Source organism: Heterocephalus glaber, unplaced genomic scaffold, assembly GCF_053883595.1.
Source record: "Heterocephalus glaber isolate CG9 unplaced genomic scaffold, H.glaber_assembly_v1.0 deba00001497, whole genome shotgun sequence".
NCBI classification, from domain to species: Eukaryota; Metazoa; Chordata; class Mammalia; order Rodentia; family Bathyergidae; genus Heterocephalus; species Heterocephalus glaber.
This window is the reverse complement of record NW_028258320.1, coordinates 14,808,635-14,833,314: the sequence shown is the minus strand read 5'-3', so window position 1 is coordinate 14,833,314 and position 24,680 is coordinate 14,808,635. Positions and strand designations below refer to the sequence as shown.

Below are 24,680 nucleotides of genomic sequence, written 5' to 3'. Positions count from 1 at the left end.
AGTGAGACAAGCAGGGGAAATGGAGGGAATTTAAGTACAAACATGCCTTGTTCTAGACAGAAACCCTATTTACTCTCCCTGTCAGCCCTTCTAAGAAACTCAAACTTCAAATCCATTTCCCTGCACCAGTTTTTATCATATCCTTCACCTTCTTAAAACTACCATTCAGGTCTTTAGCACACTTTTAATGCTAACAATAAAATCAGGAAGATTAAAATAGAAATTGTAAAAATTGAGAGAGAGAGAGAGAGTGAATGAATTAAAGGCTGAGAAAAATCTGTATTTACTGTAAGTGGGAACTGAAATATACCTGCTGAAATGTAGAATGAAACACTCAATTCCATCTGCTAACCTGCCACTATATTTCAGGACAGCTTCCTTCTTTGCCTGTCAAGTTTACATTCACAGATGCTTGTCTTATGTATTCTATACCTTATTACTTATTAACTTACGGTAAAAAATAAGAAATGTCTCCATTAACATTTGAAATATGAATACATCCAAAATTAAATGAATATTCTTCCAAACTTGTCCTCCTGGTACCACATTCTAAGTCATTCAATCCAAACAATGGAAAATCAGAAGTCAAGGGCAATGCCACTAATAGTTCCATTATGCCAAGTACTCCTATTTCTACCTATGAACTTCCGATTTAAGTTCAGCTACACCAAAGCAACAGATTTCAATGTGATCTTCCTATCTCATATCCATTACCTGATTACTGTAATCTAGAAAGTCCTATGTGATAGAGCACTGCTGATCTTTCTCACTTTAACTCCAACCATTCCATTATCTTTTACAATCTTAATGTTCATCGAACACATCAACTCACCCCTACCTCAAGGCCTGAACATTTATTGTCCCTATTACCAGGAATATTTTCCCATGGCCCAAACCTTCATATCACTGAAGTCTCTGGTCAAATGTTACTTTCTTAGAGCTGATATCCCTCACTACCCTGTCAAAAATAGCACCAAAGAAAGCTATTGTTACTTTTTCTTTTGGTAGGAGTGGTGTTGAACCCAAGTTTTCACACATGCTAGGGAAGCATTCTACCACTGAGCTACATCCCAACCCATACTTTAATCCTTATCCTTTGACTTATTTTATTTGCCTTTATCACACATATGATTTCTGATGTTAAATCATTTGTTTATTGTCTTTCTCTCCTAGTAGAATACCTTTCTTTTCACTTCAGGATCCCCAGCACCTGGAACAATGCAAGCATTTGGTAAATAATACATTAACTAAAACAATCCATATGCCAATATATTTAATTTCCTTTGATAGACTACAAGCTATTCAGAGGCAGAATTTGTGTTATCTCATCAGTGTATGCTCATAACACCTATCAGGGGAAGAGTGCTTCAAGAAAGAAATTTCTAAGGGAATATTATACACTTTCCTATTTTCTCCTCAAGCTGTCTTTTTTTTTTTTTTTTTTTGGTACCAGGCATCAAACTCAGGACCTTGGGCTTGTGAGGCAGGTGGCAGCACCACTGAGCTAAATCCCTGGCCCAAGCTGTCTCTCTTTCAGAGTCCCTTTTTAGGGTTCTTCAAGGATATGTGCTGGCATTTTTTTCTCTTTGCAATTCTTTTTTTCTCTTCAGTGGCATGGATTCTCAAATCTCAATTTCTAAGTCATGTGTCTCACATACAAAGGCTTACCAACTCTCCACTCAAGCATAATACATCTGAAATTGAACATATTTCTTCCTTCAAATATATCATTAACAACCCCCAAAATTTGCATATTATCCTTGATTCTCCTTCCCCACACCCAGGCAGGCAGACATCAAGTGTCATTTATGTTTATTTCCTAATTGGCTCTCCAATATGTTTGCTTCTCTCTATCCTTCCAAGCTCCTTATTGTAACATATAGGGCTCTTTGTGGTCCGTGATTTGACTGGTATTTATATTCTTTCTCATCTCACTTGTCAAGACTCTCCAACATCTCCCATCACCAGACTCTGTAATGCCACTAAACCAGATGAACCTCTGTGAAGTCAGTTAATATTTGCTGAAGGACCTTTTGCCTGCTATATTCTTTTTGCTTCCTCTAGGAAGGCTTCCCTGATACCTCAAGCCTAGTCTAGATACTGCTTCTATTATATTCCCATAGCAACAAATCCTTATCATATTATAAAACTGCTTATTTATCTGTCCCCCATAATAGACCGTAAGCTCCATAAAAGCAGAGACTATAACTATCTCACTATAGTATTCCCAGCACCTGGCACAATACCAAGAACATAAGCTCAATAAGCATTTGTTTAAAAGAATGAATCAATGAATAAATGAATTCTAAAGAAGTCAGAAGGAAGCCAACTCTCTTAGGAAAAATCACATTTTACATTAAATGCATTCAGTGTGTGTGAGAACAAATGTTGGGCAGAAAAGATTACCTGTCCCAAAAAGAATAGCAGGCTGCTAAATTATTTAGGAACTTAAGGAAAATAAATTGGGAGGAGGAGACTCTTGAGAGGGAAACTGGATCTGAAGGGATGGTAAGACAGAAGCCACAGTTTTCACTATATATGCTTTTGTACCTTTTAATTTTTCTTTCTTCCTATCTATCTGGCACTAGGGACTGAATTTGGGGCCTTTCCACTGAGCTACATCTTCAGCCCTTTTTAGTATTTGTATTTTGAGACAGAGTCTCGCTAAATTGCTAAGTTGTCCAGGTGGGTCTTAAACTTGGCAATCACCAAGTTGCCTCAACCACCCAGGGTGCTGGGACTATGTATACCACCATGCCCAGCTGTACCTTTTTATTTTTGTACCATATACTGTATTTAAAACCTTTTTTAAAGGGGCTGGGGATGTAGTTCAGTGGTAGAGTGCTTGCCAAGCATGTATGAGTTCCTAGGTACAACAAAAAAACAAATAAAACCTGTTTTTTATATTTTTTATTGAGCTATCTTAGTGGACAAGCTTTGGTGCACTGGTGCTTTGCATGCTGATCTCTATTGTAATGAAAACTCAACTTATCCTGGGCAACTGTGTAAAATTGTCAAAAGGACAGATAACCCATAAACTCGTGATCTTCCTGCCTCTGCCTAAGTGCTGTGATTACAGGTATGTGCTAACTACACTAGCTTTTTTTCTTCTTAAAGATACTAGGGATTGAACCCAAGACCTTCACACTGACATACATCCCTTTGTTTTTTTTTCTGAGACAGGATCTCACTAAAGTTGCCCAGGCTGGGGTTGAACTTGTGATCCTCCTGCCTCAGCCTCTCAGTGTTGGTATTACAGATGTGTACCATCATGCCTGGCTCTATCTCGTCCCTTTTTGGTTTTGGTACTGGGGATCGAACTTGCCAGGCGGGCACAGCACCACTGAGCTATATCCTTGCCGTTCCCTTCTTCCTTTGATGAATACCACAGGTTCTAACCCTATCAAGAGCTTTTGCTTCTCAGATTTCTCTCAAGGCTCCGAAAAATTTTCTCACTGTAGGGAACCCTATAATATACCCTTTGAGAACTGTTCTAGGAAAGAGACATTTCTCTGGGCTCCAACTGAGTGTATGTAAATAAAATAATGATCATATGTTCTCATTTTTGCTGAATATACATGGCTTTTCCCAGGTTGCAACCTTCAGTTTCTCCCTGTTCCTTCAACTGCATTGTATTTTCACCCAGCAAAGAGGATACTCTGATTCTGGACCCTAATGCTGCTTACAAAACTGTGGGAAGACACTGGAGCCTCCTCCCACTCTGAGACAGTTGTGCCCCTGAGACTGCATGAGAGTGCCAAAGTTCTCTGTACTGTACTATTCATCCTCCTCATATTCCTTGCTGAGGCCTCAGTAAGATGCAGCCTTCAAACACACAGACGCACATAGGCGGACACATAACATCAGACTGTACTTTTCCCATAGGTCTCTCCTCCGGGACATGGAAGAAAATAAGGTAAAATTTCCTAGTTAAACACCTGAACTAGATACATTTGAAAGGTAGTAGCCATGTGGCAATATCCTCTCACTCAAAAGCAGCCTTATTTTAGTCCTTGTTCTCTTCTGATAGCCCCCATTACCATGCCTCTGCCTTACCACCCACCCTACCACATATTTCTTTGCACACTTTCTTCCCTAACACACCACCCAGATCTAGTACCTTTGCACTTGAGGCTGCTACCTGTGACACAGGCACTGTGCTGATGTCACGGAGAATGTGCTCCATTTCTGTGGTTGGGGTCTTTGAGAGATCAAGACTAGGGACTGAGTGCAATCTCCTCACTGTGCCATCTGCCAAGCCTGAGGAGGAAAACATAAATGTAAGTTGAAGCCATCACTCTCCTGGGCCCTAAACTCTGGGGCTAGAAGCACAAACTCAGGAGCTGTCAACCATTAACTAACAAATATGGATCCCTGAATCTAATGAGAATGTTCTCTTGGAACTCAGACAGGTGCAATTTCCAGAAGATGAATAGATTGCTATAGGTCAGAAGGGTGACAGTCACTGCCCTTGAAGAACTGCATAGAAAAGTGGCCCTGTGAACAGGCAGCCGAATGTCTTCATCTAATCTTATTTCTTTTTTGTAAACATAATCAGCTTCTCTCAGAGTTGGGTCTAAGATAGTGATTTTCTAGAGTATCTGTGGTGACAAAGGTAACTATTATCTCTAATCTAGCTCAGAATTGAAAAGATCATAGTAATCACATATCAAGCCTCCTCATATAACAGGAAAATGAGTTCCAGGGTCTGATAGGTAGTTAGTAGTTTATCTAGGATTAAATTTCAAGTCTCTCAATTTCAGCACAGTTGTCTTTATCATTTCACCTGGTTCCCTCCGATGCCTGAGCAGGAACTCTTCAGAAATACATGGCATATGAAAGGTTCTTTTATTGCCCATGGCCCCAGCTTCTCTCAATCACTTAAATTCTAAACAACCACTATTGCTATTCGAAACTGGATATGACTCCCAAGGAGCTGTTCCAAATCCAACTAATTAAGCCTTTCACTCCGAAAATATAAACGCCCTTGACCTACATTTGATATTTACGTCCATAACCAATTTGTATTTTTTTTTTTTTATGAAACGGGTGTCATAATATATCCACCTGTGATTTGGCGGGGGGGACTCCCACATTGGGTAGCCATGTGTTGAAGTCAACTTTTTGCTGTGGAAGCTTGTCTCAAGGGAAAAGCAGTTTTCTAACACGAATTTTAAGTTATAGTCTTTTCAAAGGCAAGTATAGAAGCAGCATGTGTAAGAGTGATTTAAGACATCTATCACAGTGTTTAAACCATTCATACACTTGGAGAACACTCTTGAGATGAAAAAGACGATTAAGAAAGAAGGATGCTCCTAACTACCAGTGTACCCTGTGAGTCACAGCTTAAGACTGAACTGTTTATAGTGGTTACTATATGATTGGAAAGCAGGAGGGAAGAAAGCGGTAGCATAAGCCCGTTTCTAAGAAATTGTTAATAGCTGAGGTTATGAAACTTGGGTATCAGTTGTCAATTCAAAATAGCTGTGTTGATAAAATAGCCAGTATTGTGGCTCTCCTGTCCCAGAAAATGCAACAAAAATACAAAGAAACGATTTTTCTTCAAGGCTTTTTTGCCTTGTGCTACTGTTGGTTGTTGTTCTCCTTTCCATAATTGATAAGCCTGGTCTTTCAGTAATGTTTACAGCTTGATTAACTTTGAATGCTAGTTTAAAGATTGTGAGATGAGCCATCTGCATACTGCCTGTGGGAAAAGCATCCTTTAACCCTAAGAAAGTGCTGTGCCAGCAAAATCCAGCATTTATAACATCTATTGTTTAAAAAAAGGAAAGGTTGTACCTGTGTTAACAAGTTATTTTTAAATGTTAATTTGGAAAACTGATTAACTTAGAATGTAAAAGAAGTGATATTGAGATTACTGGAATAGCCAGTTTGTCTGGTGCTTACACTGTTATACAGTAAGCCTAAAAAAATCAGTAAAGAATAGCTATGGGGGCCGGGGATTTAGCTCAGTGGTTTCGCTGTCTGCTGTGCAAGCTCAAGGACCCGAATTTGATCCCCGGTACCAAAAAAAAAAATTTGCTACCTGCCAGGAGGAAAAAAAAAAGGCTGGGATAGGGATTTAGCTCAGTGCAAAGGTCTTAAGTTATTTTTCTAGTACCTCAAAACAAAACAAAACATAAAGGTGCATATCTTCAATGATGAATGTCATTATATTGTACACCTAAAATGTACCAATAAAGATAAAAATTATCGATTAAAACAAAACAAAACAAAACAAACAACACCAGCAATCAGGAGGCTGAGGCAGGAAGATCACCATGAGTTTGAGGTCAGCTGAGGCTACACAGTGAATTCAAACCCAGACTCAACTACATAGTGAAACTCTCAAAAAAACCAAAAAAAATAACTATAATTAAAAATGTTATTTTGGGCATTATATGGGTTTTTGTCTTTGTTTTTAAATATTCCATTTAACATTCAGTTACTAGTTCAGTTTTCCAATGTATTATTTTGTGTTTATTATATTTCCTAAAACATTTAATATTTGTGAATTCTTTCTCCCTTGTATTAAACAAACAGCTCACTGAAGCAGACTCCAGGGTTTCCTCACTGTGTAATTTTCACATACTGCCCTGTCCCATGTACCTAAAGCACGCTGAGTTAATGTTATTACAAAATCTTTGCTAGGATACAGATCCACAGAAACATATCTTAATATCAATTTTCTTATTTCTGTGGTCTTCCCGCAAAGCTCCAGAGAACATAGTGGACACTCTATAAACACTTGTTTGACTGTAATTAAACACAGGTTGTCAGCATGCAAGGAGCCTGTACTATTACAAAAATTGCCACAAGCTAGTTGAAGTTCTTTGAGTTCAATTTTACAGGATCATATATATCATTTTAGAGTTCAAATTACTTTTCTTTTTAAAGCATTGAACTAATTCTCTCATTTTAGAGAGAAAAATTTGACCCTGGAATATGAAGTGTCTTGTCCAAATTTATCCTTAGAGTTAATGTCAGAATCAGGAAAACAGTTCAGCTGTGGAGGTAAGTACTTCAATGTGAGTTATAAACACTGTCCATGTATTCAATTTCCAGAATTAAATCTGCAATGTGCATTTTTTTTTCTTTTGGGCCGGGGATCAAACTTGGGTCCTTGTGCTTTTGGGGCAGGCACTGGAACCACTGAGCTAAATCCCCAGCCCTGCAATGTGCATTTGAGGTGTAGGTTTCAGTCCTCCCTCTTTCTGCACTATCTCAAGGAAAGGCAGTAATAGGTGCCCTACAAGTACACTACCTTGAAAGTTCTGTACATACTAACCTGGGATTTCCTGAAGGGGTCAGGGAAGGTCTTAACATTCCTGGTTCAGAATGATCTGGAATTGCCACACTGGAAATCTGGCTCAGTGTGGACATCCCTGTTGCAAGAGAGACCTACAGGCTAAACCTTAAGATTAGCTCAGGATCTAAATCATAGAAGGATGACTCTTCCTCTTAGATTCCCCCATCTCCTGCTGAGTTAACCCTCAAAGACTTATGAACCATTCCTTAGTACTGCATATTGGGGGGACCATATGCAAATACTTAGTGGTCTCTTAAGAAGAAAGGACTTCATCTGTAAGTGTTAATTCTGCCCCCATTCTCCACTCTAATCTGTAAAATGTCTAACCCTTGTCCTGAAAGCTATGTGAGTAAAGTCAAAAGTTCCACACCCCCTTACCAAGATAGGGATGCTGTCTATACAGTACACCACCCCTTCTCTTATCTTGTCCTCCTGCTTTCAGGTTTTATATGTCCTCCACTCTGCCCAACCCCTGGTTGCATTCTTACCTGTTTGGCTAAGTGGATGCCAAGCCACATCTTGGTTCCCCCATCCAGGACAGCCAGTTTGAGAAGCCTGAAGACTGGCCTGGTAGAGAGACTCTAATTCGGAGGTCTCCTGCTCTGTATCTTGGTTCCAATGTGGATGCAAAAGGATATGATTTCTCTCTGGATAGATTAGACACATATGGGAATCATGGGGAGAAGACTTCACTCCTGGCCCAGGAACCCCATGTTTAAGCTGAGAATCACAGAGCCTTGTGACATTCACCCAGGAATCCAAAGGCAAGGAAGTCCCCAAGTTGATACTGCTACCTAGCTCCTTAGGCCTAGCATCTCTCACTTGGGACAGCTTTCCTTGGTACACACCTGGCTCTGCCAACCTGGGCTGTCCTCCCCTAGAAGTTACACCATTAGGCAACTCAGAATCTATGGCAAGAGAAGCATGGTCAGCAGGCTCCTCCCAGGAAGGCAGTCTGTCTCTACCATCTAGGCATGGTTGCTGTTTTGCCCAATGACAGTGGCCTTTTTCTTGACCTTGTGGAAGAGGAGGCTGACAGTCAGAAGGGAAACAGTTCTTCCTTAGACTATTTGGCAAACTTTTATCCTGGAAATCTGTGGCATCCCTCATGGAGACACCCTGCATCCTCTGGAACTGTTCTGCCAGAGAGTGGACAAGTCCCTTTGTGCTGGGAAACTCTGGCCTGTCGAGTTCTTCACTGCCTCTGTCCACTTTTGAAGTCAATGAATTTTGAAGGCTTTGGGCTTGGAGGCATTGGTTAGTTTTCTCCACAGGATCAGGAGAGTGATGCACAGATAAAGAAGCAGCAGGCATTATGGGGTGGCAAGCCCTACACAGGGGAAAGCTGGGCTGAGCTGATGAACTTGAAAGACTAGAGCCGAGACTCTGTGGATCTCCTCTCTCAGAGATAGGTCTTCCTGTTTGATGTGACCAAAGCATCGTAAGGCATGGGTCAGCAGGATCCCTTTTTTCTTGGAACTGTTCTTGAGTACTGCCCCTCCCTTCTTGTGGAGGGAACCTCCTGCAGCTGTTGTCATCCCTGTGACCTTGCAGCTTACCCTCTAGGGCATCCAGTGGCATACAATCATACTGAGAATTCTCAGTCTTCCCTGGTGTTTTAGGTACACTTTGCCAGTGGAATTCAGAGGAGTCAATGCTGTCCACCTCAACTGAAGTCAGAAGCTTCAAGGGAGATCTACTAGGGGAATTGTGCTGTGGGGCAGATGGAGCAGGTGACTCTGGGAACAGTGATGAGTGTGACTCATGGCAGGAAGCAGGTGAGTGGAAGTAAGAACTGGCCCCAAACTCTGTATCTGTGCAGGGTTCCAGGTGGGTGTCCTGACTTAACAGTACTTGGAGCGGGATAGGCTGTTCACTGAAACAAAGGGAGAGAACTAGTCAAAAGTTGCCTTAAAAAAAAAAAAAGTTGCCTTGATTGACATGAACACTTCAAAAAAGAACTGTTCATTCCATTCCCATTTCTAGCTATCCACAGGGAGAACGAAGAAAATAACTGGAAAGATAATCACAAGTAGAGTCAATAGTTTAAAAGTAAAAAAAGAAAAGACAAATAGTTCATTCACACCCAGATAAACATGTAGTATTAATCTTCCATTAAATGCCCTCTCCAAAGTTGCATATAATAATACTGTGTAGAGTCCTGGGCAATATTCCTCACTACCTGTATAGTCTCATTGCAATCACCTTCTACTTGCAAATTAAAAAGTAAAAATTGCTAGTCCCACATGCAGATGATATGGAAGGTAAGCAAAGCCTGAAAATCATTCATCCCAAACAACAAAAATTCAGGATGCTATACAAGGAGGGAAGTCCTACCTAGGGCCTGTGAGGTAGGCCCAGTGAAGAGAACCAAGAGAATAATTACAGAATACAACGTGATTTGTGTACACAGAAATTAACTATTTTAAATATTTTCATAATCTAGATTTCCTTGTAATACTGAGATGTTTCCTTAAAGTAATATACTAGGGGTCTCTTGAGACTTAGGAGTGGGAATAGGGATTAATTGTATTTAGTTGGTTTCTCATTAATTGTTTTATATTTCTTTCTTTTTTTTTTATGGTACAGGGGATCGAACTCCAGACCTTGCACTTGCCAGGCAGGCGCTGGAACCTCTGAGCTAAATCTCTGGCCCCTAATTGTTTTATATTTCTAATCAAAAAATCACATTGTTAGAAGCACTTAAAACCTCACCCTTCCAAATTTTGGATTTTCAGATTAGGGATGCTCAACTTGTGCATACTTAATCTGAATATTAGGATTTTTGCCTTCCAAAATTTGTGAAATTTGGTTCCCTAATAAGAAATTGTAAAATTTTAAATGCTCTAAAATCTAAAACTTTTTGAGTGTAGAAATAATGATAAAATAATTTTGGATTTTGGAGCATTTCAGATTTTTTTGGATTATGGATGCTCAACCAGAATAAAATCTATGCAGCCAAGTGTGGTGGGACACACCTGTAATCGCAGCACTCGGGAGACTGAGGCAGGCAGATTGCTGCTAGTCTGAGGCCAGCCTGGGCTGCATAATGAGTTCAAGGCCAGCCTGAACTACATAATGAGACCTTGTCTCAAAAAATAAAATTTCAAAAGAGTAAAGTCTATGGAAATATTCAGAAAAATCTAAAATCTAAAACCCTTCTAGTCCCAAGTTCTTTGGATAAAAACATTCAACCTATATGCTATGAACTATGCTAGGCTTTGTTACCTAGTTACCATTATAACATTATGAAGAATATATTTATATAGGAAATCTAATCCTAACAGGTTGTATTACACAATGACCAAAGACAAGTGCTTTGGCATCAAGCATACCTGGGTTTGAATTCTACACTTCTACCATTTTTTAGGTAAGAAATCTCAGGTTTCACACTTATCTTCTCTGAGCCCACATTCTGTTGTGGTGAATAATAGTCCTTAAAAAAATAAAACATATAAAGTGCTTCACTCAGGCATGGTCCTAGGCAAATGTTCAAAAATGTTAGCTGCAAGATAGAGGTATAGCCCAACAGTAGCCTACTTGCCTAGCACATGCAAGGCTCTGGGTTCAATCTCTATCACTGAAAAATAAAAGAAAGTACCTGGTTTTATACTTATATTTTTTTATATTTTGAAAACTACTCAACCTTAACAGTCAAAATTAATTTTTACTTAGATTCATTTATTCTAAGTAAAAGCCAAATTTAAGGGCCAGGGATTTAGCTCAGTGGTTTCACCACCTGCTGCGCAAGTGCAAGGTCCCAAGTTCGATCCCCGGTACCGAAAAAAAAAAAAAATAAGGCCTAAGATGTGGGAACCATTTGTCTCTTCTCTGTCGCACAATTAGAGCAAGAAAGATTGCCTTCTCTATTTCCATGAAGAAAGGAAGGAAGCACTAAAATCCCAAAATAAAGCACATGGTTGCTACTGCAACATGAAATGTAGCCAATATTGCCACGTCTAAGAACATAATACGTACCATTATAATAATCATAGTTATACAAGTCCAGGGATAAATTCATCCAAGGAAATTTGGACAAGTAGTCCATTTGTTATGCTACTCTTTTTGCATTTTTCTAGGAACTATTAAGGAAAGGACCACCAGTGCACTGAGCTTTTACACGGTATATCTGACCTGAGAGAAGAAAATCTTTTCAGCAGACTCCTGTCTTCCCTGTAGTCACAAAGGCAACAAGAGCACCCATGGTCATTTCCTCCCCTGGCATCCATAAACTAACATGGTTCCCAAGCACTACCTTGTTGGCTGAGGGAGGGCCCCCCCTTGTGATGGGAGGCAGGCTGAGGGCTGCGACGGCTGCTGGGATGATTGCTGCTGCTGCTGCATGCGATCCTGCAGGCTCCGTGCTTTTCGAATACTGATTTGCAACTTCTTATCGACTAGGGCTCTGCTGTGCGTGCTAGAGCTGGCACCATGCAGGGCAAGTCTTAGTTTAGCTAAAATGCAAAAAAATATATAGCAGGAACAGAACACAAAATACAAAACAAAAATAAAAAGAACAAAATTGAACCAAAACAAGCAAAGATATGCAGTAAAACTCAAAATACGCAGCAGGAATGCAAGCCATGGACCATGCATATACTGTCCAGGGCACAGAGCTAGCTCTGGCTATACAGAACATTCATGGAAGCCATGGAGGCGAAACAGGTTAATTTAAATTAAAAATAAATAAGTAAATAAAAATAAAAACAACTAACTAAAACAAACCACGAAGATAAACTAGTGCTTAAAGGTTGCCACTCTTGTCATCCTTTCCAACTGACCTGTTCAGCTCTGGTCTCCATACTCTGTTCCTAACTCCCCCTTCCCAATGGCCAATAGCAGAAATAAGATCCAAACCTGCATCTGTCCTTACAGAGCACAGCTTCTTGTGGGTCACATTTAACAGTCAGATACCAATTCTAACCCTCAGTTAGTCCCTTGCTGTAATATTATGGTGCTGCATACCAGGAAGGCAGGGAAGAAACAAAAAAAATCGAATATTTCAGTGGGAAGTCACAGCCAATTTATTCAGTTTTCCTACCATAAACTCCCACTTACTAGTCAATGAGTAAACTAAGCTCATATCTGAGGTATAACTTTATCTTAGAATAAATAAGAAGGCAGGCATGGCTGGAGAATTCATCTGTGGACTCCTGCTGAAGTTCTTCTAGTAAATATCTACAAGGCCACGGTAACAACGCCAGGGACATTTAGAAATTCAAAGGGAAAAGATAGTCAAAGGGCCTTAGCTTGGGAACATGAGTGAAAAGACATAAAAGTTTTTATAGCCATCTGAGTGACAACACTAATATCTATTGTGAAGTTAGTCAAAACTGCCAAAGCCATAGCGGTTAGAGTTACTTACAGATAGCTTCGTTACAAAGAGCCAAAGCTGCAGCACAGTCTCCCTTTTGTTCCAGATGCAGCGACTCTTCAAACACTGAATTTGCCTCTTGCAGGGACCTCTCAAAGCCGTCACTCCTCCCTGAAAGGGCCAGTACTTTTCATTTTGATTATAATTATTAAAATTTGGATCTTAAATGCTCCCCAAAGGTTCATGTGTTGAAGGCATGGTCCCCAGCTGGTGGGGCTACTGGGAGAGGTAAAACTTTAGGAGGTGGCTGAGTTAGAAGAAGGTCATGGGGGGATGCCCTTGAAGGGTATATTGGGACCTTGCCACCCTCACCCCTTGCTTCTTGGCTGCCATGAGTTGAATTTTCATCTACCACGAGCTTCTGTGATGATAGATTGCTTCACCATAAGCCCAAAAGCAACAGGGCCAAGTTACTATGGACTGAAACCTAGGAAACTATGAGCCCAAATAAACATTTCCTCCTTTTAAATTATTTATTTCAGGTATTTTGTCAAAGCAACAGAAAGCTGACTAATACAACAATTAATTCCAACTTTTCCTTTGTATTACTGTTTCCCTTTGGAACACAGAGATCCTTGCTGTTGAGCCACTGCTCTTCTCTTAGTCCAACTGTTCATTGCTATGAAGTCTATGAAACAAGTTAGACAACCATTTTTGCCTTCAGGCCTTACCAATGCCATGAAAGACAAGCATGTCATTGCCAGCCATATATTCCAACTCCAAGAGCACTTAGGGAATCCCTCAAGGAAAGAACAAAGTATTGGCTATATTAGCAATGTAGATTCTTATGCCTGGAACTGAACTGCTTTTCCACAAGTGCCAACCAGTGTCAGAACACCCAGACTTCCACTGGTCTTACAGCAAAGATGGCTTTACTATTCTGTGGAAAGTCATACACCATTTCTTTCCCACATCAATTAATTTACAATGCTCTGGGAATCACCCTAAAGTAGAAATTTAGTATACCTCTGGGCTACAGGTGTTCTATAGTTCCTACAACTATGTATCTATCAAAGCAGTTGAACAGCATTTGTTGTTATATGGACATAACCTTCATCAGCACTGCTAAGTATTGTATTTACTGTTTTTTTAGTTTTTTATTTTTGTTGTTGTTTTTTGGGGTTTATTGAGACAGAGTCTCCCTATGCAATCCAGGCTGGCCTTGAACTAACTATGTAGCACAGGGTGGCCCTGAACTCGTGGCAATCCTCCTGCCTCAGCCTCTCAAGTTCTGGGACTAGAGGTGTGTGTGACCACACCTGGCTAAGTATCCCCCCCCCCCGCCCCGCCACCCCGTACCAAGGATTGAACTCAGTCAGGACCTTGTGATTATGAGGCAGGCATGACACCACTAAGCTAAATCCCTGGCCCTATTATTTTCTTTTATTATGGCCTTGTTCACCAAAACTACCCTCAAAAAGTCACTTTCCTATACCGTAAACAAGGCATAGTTTTTCCTTCTCTCAAAGCAGATATGTGACAAGGCAGGTACAGAAGAGTCCAAGTACAATGCCAGATGAAAAGGCTATAAGCACAGTACAGGCAATTTCCATACATGAATCCTCAAGTTTATCCCCTTACCTTCAACTTGCTCATAAGCATTAAAGTTCAAAGCTTATAATATGAATTTATTCACCTAAAACTGAGACTGACATTGAGCTTTGGCAAGGTCACAGGGAAAAAAACGATCACGTTTGAGTCATGTCACTCCATTTCTCTCCCCCATCTTCCACTTACCTCCAGCTGGACATGGCAAGAAAGACTTTCCACATCCCTAACTTTCACTTCTTAATTCATTATGGCTTTTAGAATGTAATTAAAAGAAAGTGAAAATAGCAGGTTGGTTCTGGAGAACTTGGCCCTCGGGGTCCATCTCATATCTAGAAGTGTGGTTTCCTCCATCTTAAAGCCCAAAGTTCTCTCATTATTATATTTAGAATCAACTGAATTTATACAACCTTTATAACCAGAGGTGGTGGCTAAAGCCTTTGGGGAGGGGAGGGTTGAGGTCTCGATCTGTAATTCAGGCTGGCCTTGAACTCACTATGTAGCCCAGGCTGACCTCATACAGCAATCCTCCTGCCTCAGCCTCCTGAGTGCTGAGATTACAGGCGTACACCACCACGCCTGGCCACTAAATCCATTTTTTAAAAAAAAAATGTTCTCAACTTTACAGAGATCTAGGCAAACTATAGTTATCGATCACTGCACTAAATTTTAGTGTGTGTATGTGTACATGGGGCAATATTGGGGATTGAATGCAGGGATGCTCTACCACTAAGCTATAAGCCCTTTTTATTTTTTATTTTGTTGGGTCTCAATAAGTAGGGAAACCAACTTGCAATTCTCTTGCCTTCGCTTCCCTTAGTACAGGAATTATAGGTGTGCAACAATATTTCAACTTAGATTTAAATTCCTATTGTCCCAAATCTTAGTACTCCCTGTTCCACATGCTGAACCAAAACATATGAAGAACTGACAATAAAACATAGTGGAATTCCTTCTCAACTTACAGAGGGAGAAAAAAGACAAGGAACAAGATGGCAAGATCCTCTTTGAGAGGTAACATAACCTGGGACACCACAGTGACATAGCTTAAGGTTAAAAAGGGAAAGATTGGGGCCAGAGATTTAGCTCAGTGGTTCCGCCGCCTGCCTCACAAGTACAAGGTCCTGAGTTCAATCCCCAGTACCAAAAAAAAAAAAAAGGGTGGCGGGGGAAGACTATCCAAGCATAGAGATAGCTAAGGAATTTGAAATTTAAAACTAACTTTGAAACAAATGTAATGCTTTGGAAAAAATATAAAACAACTGTTTTGAATCAAAAGACAGTAAGATTAGAGAAAAGCTGTCCCAAAATAGGACTACTACTTAGCGCAGGCAGCTTCTTAAAGGGTAAGAGAAAAATGGTCAAGAGAAAGCAGCCACTCAAACAGCACTGCCTCCTATCTTTCACTCCTTTAGCAGAATTCGTTATATCTGGGGATTCTGAATAATTACAAATTCATTTTATAGAAAGAAAAGCTCATGTTTCACAGGCTTGTAAAGGTAGATACCTCAGCCTTATTGAATTCATATTTTGAAGACAGTTTTTGGCACAAGTTTGGGAGAGGAAGGGGTGCTTAACATAGGGTGGATGGGGGAGCTTGCAACCATGCAGTCTCTCATGAGACTGGGGAAAAAACTGTCATGGGATCAAAAGTAAACTAGGGGAGCCGGGGATTTACCTCAGTGGTTCTGGCGCCTGCCTCACAAGCGCAAAGTCCTGAGTTCAATCCCTGGTACCAAAAAACAAAAACATACAAACAAAAAAAAAACTAGGGGCTAGTAGTGTAACTCAGTGGTAGAGGGTTTTCCCAACACTAGACCCTGGGTTCGAGTACCAGAACTACTTTAGGGGGAAAAACAGGTAAATTAGGTATTGTGTTTTTGGCTCCCATTCAGCAGATCCACTTCCCTGAAGTTCCAGGTGAGATATTTTGGGGTGTATTTCTTCCCAGCAAGTAGAAATCCTCTGTCAGTATGGCTCCTTGCCCTTTTTGACTGTTTCTGAATTGAAATTAGTTTTATTTATAGTTTCTTTAGATATTCATGAAAAATATTTTTAATGAATCATATACTGTCTCTAACCTATAGGATCTTAATAGACATGGCCAAAATCAGTGCCTATCTCCAATCAACAGGCTCATTAACTCCTACTTTAAGTAGATATCTTCAGAATTGTTAAATTAAGAAAAAAATATAATTTTGCTAAAGAGAAGAGAGTGAATTTACAAGCTTTGTTCCTTCTTCCTACCTTTTCTCTCCATCCCCTATCACCCACAACTAATTCTCACAACAATTACCCTGATTCTGCAGTTCATCTAAGTCCATGAAGCGGCTGGGATGAGGGTTAAACCCTTTAGCAGCTTCTAATTCCTTCTCCCGTTTTCTTCGAAGTTCCTGTTCCTGGGCCCTCCTGGTCACCTCTTCCTGCAATTCATCCAGTTCACTTTTAGACGTTATCTCCCCACCTGGATAAAGCAAAGGAGAAGATAAATCACATTTCCATAACCAAGATGAAGCACCTGCTGAATTTATGGTTACTATGCCACTTTTCCCTGGAAATTCTTGCCTTCAATTTGAAATTCATATTTTGGATAGTCCTTTCCATATCAGAATCAGGGTGGGACCTGGGCCAGTAATAATAATAATAACAGTAACAAATACTTTTTGAATATTTCATAACAACAGTAATGACATGACACCTACCATTTGTTAAACATTTTCAATGTGTTAAGAACAGTGTTTAGTACTTTTACATATAAATCACATATGAACTAAGTAAAACAATCATTTAATTCTCACACCTGACAAGGCAGATATTACTGCCATTTTAAGAATGAAAAAATGAATCACAAAAAAAATGACATACATGGCATAGGGTGGAGCTGACTTCAGTCAAGTATATTAAGTTAATAATCCATGCTGTGTAGTGTTTTTCTGTTCATTTTGGTTTGGTTTTTGCAGTACTAGGGATGAACTCAGAGCCTTCACAGTAAGCTACTTTCCCAGCCCATTGGCCCACCCTCTGTCCCTTCATCCTTCCCTTCCTTTTTAAAAAAATTCTGAGGTAGGGCAGGGGATTTAGCTCAGTGGTTCCGGTGCATGCCTGCCTGCCTTGTGAGCTCAAGGTCCTAAGTTCGATTCCCAATACCAAAACCAAAAAATTCTGAGGCAGGATCTTGCTAAGTCACTAAGTTGCCCAGGCTGGGCTCAAACTTGTGATTTCCCTGCCTCAGCCTCCCAGAATGCTGGGATCACAGGAGTGCACCACCATGTTGAGGATAATCCATGCTTTAATTAGTAGAGAGCACTCTCCACCAAGAGCTGCCACTGACTCACTGGGAAGCTTCAAGCAAGTCATTTCCTCACCTTTAATTTCCACCATCTCATTAATGAGTTTATAAAATGTCCACAATGGGAAAAATTTAACCTTATAAGTGTTCATAGATGTATATAAATAGATTTAGAGCGATGTCCATAGGTGAAAAATTTCAGAGACAGAATAATACTATAGTATGACTTCATTTTATTTTTTTTTAAAGTAGCCCATATATATGTACATAAACTTATCTATGTATTTGTAAAAGGATAGAAAAAGAGAAGGACATATACCATAATGGAAACTTGTTCCTTCAATTTCAGGAAGCAAAAAGTAAGTTATTGAACTGTTGGACATGATTTACTCTTGTAGTTTTTTTTTTAAAGATCCATCAGTCATCAGATAAACTTTTCTTCTGTGCCTTAATAAAATGATTAGATCAAATTGTGGGACATATAAGACTTCTTACACAAAGAAGATGGTGAGGTGATGTATTAAGAATTGTGTCACAGGGGCTAGGGATTTAGCTCAGTGGTTTCTCCACCTGCTGCGCAGGCGCAAGGACCCCAGTTCGATCCCTGGTACCAAAAAAAAAAAAAGAATTCTGTCACAGGCTGGGGATTTAGCTCAGTGGCACCACGCCTCCCTGGGAAGCACAAGGTCCTAAGTTTGACCCCCAGTACAAAAAAAAAAAAAAAGAATTGTGTCATAACTCTTTTCTAAGTACCTTTTACCAGTTGAGGAATCCTATTGGTGTATTCTATCCAGCTTGTCCACAATTGAGGACTGTTAGGGAAAGTATAAGACTCAGTATTTTTTGTTTGTTTTTTTTGCACTTGCACAGCAGGCGGCAAAACCACTGAGCTAAATCTCCAGCCCAGATTCAGTCTTTAGTATGCTAGAAAGGTAGCACTTCAAGAGAAGGAGCAATAAGCTAATGCATGATCACAAGTGTCTTAGAGCAATGTTGCTAAACATGAAATAAACTAAAATGCAGGAAAGAAACCAAATGTATAATTTCATTCGGAAGTATGAATTTCTCCCATCAGTATTTAGCTTATTGTAACTTAGGATACATACATTTCTGCCTCTGCTCCACCAGACGTTCTCAACTATAGCACATATACCTAAAAGGGTTCACACTTTTTATTACTGTTGCTGTGCACCTTCATTCCAATCACCTCTAAGAACTTTCAGCAATTATCAATAGCATTGGTAATCAGGCTAGGAGACAGGGGCAGGGGTGAAAATACATTTAAATTGCTTATTTCCCAATATTCCCCATAGCCTACATGTCCCCTCCTTTTCATATCTCAACTCACAGCACTAATCAATGAAAAATCCATTTCTTTTTTTTTGGTACCGGTGATCAAACTCAGGACCTTGTGTTTGTGAGGCAAGCGCAGTGCCACTGAGCTAAATCTCTGGCCCCTGAAAAACCCTTTTCTTAAGAGGCTGCTCCTATACCATGGAAAACACTAGGGCAGTGATGGCAAACGTTTTAGAGCTTTCAATGATACAAACAGCCCACTATGCCATGTGGGCCATAGGTTTGCCACTACTACCCTAGGAATTATTTTTCTGAGGAATGGAGCTGTTACTATGACTGTTCACATTTCTGTCCCTTATTGTTCTTGCAAGGGCTCTAAGGTAGAAACATTCAGGCAAGCTGTGATGGAGAACAAAACATAGATAAATGCAAAAATGGAACAGCTGAAATGCCTCTATGTTTACATTCTAATAGAATACCCAAACTACAACTCTTCTCTAATTTCACATGTGCTCAGGTAAGGGTGTTCTCCAAAACTGAATCGGTGGTCAAATCTAGTCTCCCCAACCCAGTGTCCTTGTACTTACCCAAGAGGGGTTGAGTCTTTGTCCAGCTACTCATTGATGCTGTGGAGTCCACTTCTAGGATGCTACTGCTGTGAGACTTTGGGATATGATGCCAAGAAGGGACAAATCCCCCTGATCTCTTTGCACTTGGATCCCTTCAAAGAGAAGCCATAGTCTAGTAAAAGTATCAGAAGGGTGGCTACTAACAACATTCCTGAGACTAAATTCCCTCAACAAAACATCAAACTAAGATATAATTAGTTTCTAGGAGGCAGGTGTGGTGGTAATGTGACTGTAGTCCCAGCTACTTGGTAGGAGGCTCTCTTAAGGCTGAGGCAGGAGGCTCTCTTAAGGTCAAGAGTTTGAGGCTGGTATAGGCAGCATCATAAGACTCAACATTTCAGAAAAAAAAAAGGCTGCTAAACTACTTCTGAAAAATTGAAATATCCACTTATCCACTCATTTCTCCATCTTTTCTTACCTTGCTCACATCTTGTGCATTGGACATTAGTATCTGACACACAGTAGACACAAAATCTATTAAATGAATAAACATATTGCTCTCATATGTACTGTCTTCCTTTCTTTAAAGTCTCTCTCTCTCTCTCTCTCTCTCTCTCTCTCTCTCTCTCAGAACCAATGGCCTTGCACATGCTAAGCAAGCACTCTACAACTGATTTATATCCCTAGCCCATCTTACTAAAATTTTATGCCCTCTTCTCATAAGTAAAACTGAAAAGGGCCAGGCAGCCAGAGAAGAAGAATAAAAAAGAATGAAGATGTGGTATCACCCTTGAAAAAGATACAATCACTGCTTCCAAAGCAACTATAAACTATTAGGAAAATTGCCTCTGGGACAACTCATTAAAAATAACGATTGGAGATCTGAAATTTACAAAACAGCTTTACAAGCAGGGAACAATGAGTTCTATTAAACTGTCATCATTATCTTACAGGATTATGAATATCATTTGCTTCAGAGAATCCTCAGTAACCGGGCCGGGGATTTAGCTCAGTGGTTCTGGCGCCTGCCTCGCAAGCTGAGGACCCGAGTTCGATCCCAGGTACCAAAAAAAAAAAAGTTGAAAACAAAAAGGAATCCTCAGTAACCTTAAAAAAAAAACAGCACAAAGGCCCTGGGCTCAATTTAAAAACAAAAACAAAACAAGAATAAATAACAGCTGTGTTTCTTTTCTGATTTTAGGTGCATGTATTTGGAGGGGGGGTTACCGGGGATCGAACTCAGGACTTTGTGCTTGCAAGGCAGGCACAGTGCTGCTGAGCTAAATCCCCAGCCCTGATTTTAGGATTATAACAGTCTGATTCACTAATTCTTTCTTTCATTGAAAATTATTTATGAAACATTTAAAAAATTATGTATGTTCCACCACCTGCCTCACAAGCAGAAGGACCCGAGTTCGATCCCTGGTACAAAAAAAAAAAATTAGGTATATTTAACATATACAACATATCGTGGGATACACTTAGAGAGTAATAACTCAAGCAAAACTAAAATACCCATCAACTCAGTTACTTTTTTTTTGGTACCGGGGATAAAACTCAGGTCCTTCCGTTTTCGAGGCAGGCAGTAGAACCACTGAGCTAAATCCCCGGCCCTTTTTTATTTTTGTGGCAAGACCAGTTAAAATCTCAAGTAAAGCAGAACATGATGACGTAGACCTATAATCCCAGCACTTGGGAGGCCGAGGCAGGAGGACTGCCATGAGTTCAAGGCCATCCTGGGCTACATAGTGAGTTCAAGGCCAGCCTGAACTACATAGCAAAACCCTGTCTCAAAAAAAATTAATATTATTTCCATATATAACTTTAATATCTCTATTCTTCATGAATTAGATCAAGATCTGTTCACCCTACATATCTGAAAAATACAGAACATTTCACAAATTTAATGTAATCTTTGCACAAGGGGGATGTTAATCTATTTTTCAAATTTTAATACATATGCTGCTGAAGTGAGAATAATCATTGAAAAGTACTCTTCTTTGAACCAATGTGAGGAAAGAATTTCAGATATAGAAGAAAAGATTGCAATTAGTGACCAGGAAAAGAAAAATTGCTTTAAAATTGTAAAGGAACATGAGAAATCAATCCAGCAGCTGCTAGACAATGGAAAGAAGAATAACATAAGACTGGTTGGAGTCAATGAAGAAAGAGGAGAGAGTGCAGATGACATAAAAAAACTGTTCACAGAAGTGATCGCAGAAAACTTCCCAAGGAGGGGAAAAGAACTTGACATACAGATAAGTGAGGCATATAGGACTCCAAATAGCCTTGATCAAAAAAAATCTACACATAGGCATATAATAGTTAGGATTCCAGAACTCCAACAGAAGAATAAAATTCTACAAGCAGTGAGAGAAAAGAAACAAATCACATACAAAGGAAAGCCCATCAGAATCACAGCAGACTTCTCAATGTAAACCCTCAAGGCAAGAAGAGCTTGGAGTGATGTATTTCAAGCCCTAAAGGAAAACAGCCTCCAACCCAGACTGATGTACCCTGCAAAACTATCTTTCAAAATTGATGGAGAAATAAGATACTTTGATGATAAAGAGCACCTCAGGAACTTCATGAATACCAAACCGGCACTCCAAAAAATTTTAGACAGTACCCTAGGCAAAGACAATGAGGATCACAACCCCAGGAAACCCAGCAGAATAAATCCATTGGACAGGACAAATTAAACGCAAAGGGGGAGAATCCAACAAAAAGAAAAAGTCAACACAAGGCTTTTAAAACTTTTAACTTCATCTCCCTAATGAGTGTATAATTCAATCTTGTTATTGTACTGATTAGTATTTTTCTGATTCTAAAGTTGCACACCTTTCCTTGTGCTGTACTGGCTATTTATCATCTTATGTCTACTTTTTAATTGGATTGTCTATTAATGAGCTCTAAGAATTCTTTATATATTCTGGTCATAGGTTATATGCATTGTAAATATGGTCTGTTTAAGGACTTTTCATTTTAATGACATCATTTTTAGTTCTAAATTTTGATGGAATCTCATTTATCAATTTTTTTCTTTTATACATCATGTCTTTTGTATACTAGGCAGTCCTTGCCTACCCTAAATTCATAAACATTTTCCCTTATAATTTCTTCTTAAAGTTTTATACTTTTAGGCTTTCATATTTAGGTTCATAGATCCCTTCAAGTTATTTTCATGTATGGAAATAAAGAGTTGAGGCTAATTTTTTATATACAGACACCAGGTGTTCTAGTGCCATTTGCTGCAAACACGATCTCTTCCTCAGCTCTTGAATTGAGTTTATATTCTATAAAATGCTAATGTTAAATAATCTTTCAAAACTCAGTGGACCATATATGTGTGGTTCTATTTCTAGATTCTCTGTTTTATTCAAATGATCTATATGTCTTTCCTTACACCAACACTGCCTTGATTACTGTAGCTTTAGAAGAAGTCTTAAAATTTGGTACTAAACGTCTTCCAACACTGTGTTGGTTTTTTTTTTAACTTTTTTAAGTCCTTTGTACTCCTACATAACTTTTAAATTTCAATATCCAATTCATTTATACCACGTATACACAGACCTGAATTTTTATATATACCTTGTGTTTTCTAATCCTGCTAAATTCAAATACAAGTTCTAGGGGCTCCTAGAGATTTCTTAGTATTTTCTCTGTAGATGATCATTTCATCATCATATAAAGATTTTGCTTCTACCTTGCCAATCCTATCCTAATTATGTCATTTTATTGCCAGGCTATTTTGGTTTAGGCGTATGTTTCAAAGTTTAACGGAAAGATGAACAGTAGGCATATCTGCCCTTGTTCCCCACCTTAAGGAGAAAGCACTGTATCTTCTCCTTTCATATAAGGAGTTCTCACTGGAAGTATGAAGTACATGTCTTTAATCTGTTGAGAAGGCTCTGTTCTACTTCTAGTCTCCTGATAGCTTTTACCATGAACAGCTGTAGAATTTAGTCCAATACTTTTTCTCCAACTAGTGACAGGATCATAAGGCTTTTTCCTTTCCTCTGTTAAAATGATGACTTTTGGGGGTGGATCTTCCAATGCTGAACCAATACTGCCATCCCTATAACAAAACCACTTTCTACATACTGCCAGATCTGACTTCTATTAGTTTGTTTTGTTAAACCAATTTCTATCTATGTCCATACTTTTTTCTTCTATTATCTTTATCCAGTTTTAGGATTAGCACAATGTTGATTTCCTAAAATGAGGGGAGAAGTGTTCCTTCTTTTTTCTGCTTTAATTGTTTGATATAATTTATCAGTTAAAATGTATATGAGCCTGCTGTTGTCATATAGGTAGGTTTTCAAGCTAGGAATATACTTTCTTTAATAGGTGCTATTCAAATTTTATATTTCCTCCAGAGTTAGTTTCATTAATTTGTCTTCCAAGGTACTTCTTAGAAGTTGTCAAGTTTATTTCAAAACAGATTTTTGAAATATGCTTTCTACATCCTTTTAAATTCTGTAAAATCTGTGGTAATGTCTCCTAGATCTTGATATTGTAATTTAAAAAATGTATAACTGATATTGTGTAACAGGAAGAAAAGGTCTAAAGGAGCAGGGGAAGTGGGAGGGGTAGGGGAAAGGAAAAAAGGGAAAAGAAAAAATATGAGAAAAGGGAAAAAATGGAAACAAAATCTTTGCAAATAGGGAAGGGTGGAGGGGGTGAAGGGAGGGCAAGGAAGGGGAAAAAAATAAGAACCGAGATACTCATGTAATGGTACAAGATCCCAATGATGAATGTAACTGTATTTTATACCTGAAATGTACCAATAAACTTAACAGGAAAAAAGAAAAGTACTCTTCTTAAGTGCCTTTGCTCTTCTTCCCAGCAGAGGGCGCTGCTGCTACAGAAAGCTGGTTGCTCTACCAATTACACAGATGGATTCTACTAAAGCCCAACTTTTCATTTGTCTCAGTCATGGTTGAAAGCTCCAAGGAGGGAGCTCACACTGTACCTCCTGACATTGCCTTTATTCAAAGGCCAAACAATACCTGCAGGTATTTGAGCTCTCAGAGAGGGTGACATCCAGGCTGACGGGACTGCTGCTGTTCCTCTCACTGCTCTCATAGCCAGATTCCATTCTCTGGATTAGGCGAGGGTGCTGCTCTAAAAGTTGGGAGCCTGGGCGTGCTGGCCCCCAAGGCTTGTACCGGGGGCTTGGTCCACCAGCTTTAATGTCATAAGTAGGAGGCTTGCTTAGTTCATCTGATGTAAAGTCTTTAGCTGTTCCAATCAAAAGACAAATATTGAAAAGGAGGTAGATTTAGTATTTGC

At 39.4% G+C, this 24,680-nt stretch overlaps 1 protein-coding gene and 1 pseudogene across 6 annotated transcripts in view; both read right to left on the bottom strand.

Moving 5' to 3' along the window:
* Usp54 (ubiquitin specific peptidase 54) overlaps window positions 1–24,680 on the bottom strand; it is a 126,870-nt gene that overhangs the window by 3,118 nt on the left and 99,072 nt on the right. For 3 of the 6 annotated variants that reach the window (XM_087184701.1, XM_087184699.1, XM_087184703.1), the window contains 7 exons: window positions 24,398–24,629; window positions 19,404–19,537; window positions 16,528–16,695; window positions 12,675–12,794; window positions 11,565–11,763; window positions 7,798–9,185; window positions 4,121–4,260 (listed from right to left, as the gene is read on the bottom strand). In XM_087184701.1, coding sequence (XP_087040827.1) covers window positions 4,121–4,260; window positions 7,798–9,185; window positions 11,565–11,763; window positions 12,675–12,794; window positions 16,528–16,695; window positions 19,404–19,537; window positions 24,398–24,629 — 2,381 coding nt within the window. The remainder of the gene's footprint in view (window positions 1–4,120; window positions 4,261–7,797; window positions 9,186–11,564; window positions 11,764–12,674; window positions 12,795–16,527; window positions 16,696–19,403; window positions 19,538–24,397; window positions 24,630–24,680) is intronic. The other 3 variants (XM_087184702.1, XM_087184700.1, XM_087184704.1) reach the window with 2 other exon arrangements.
* Window positions 21,265–21,363, bottom strand: LOC147825568 (U6 spliceosomal RNA; annotated as a pseudogene).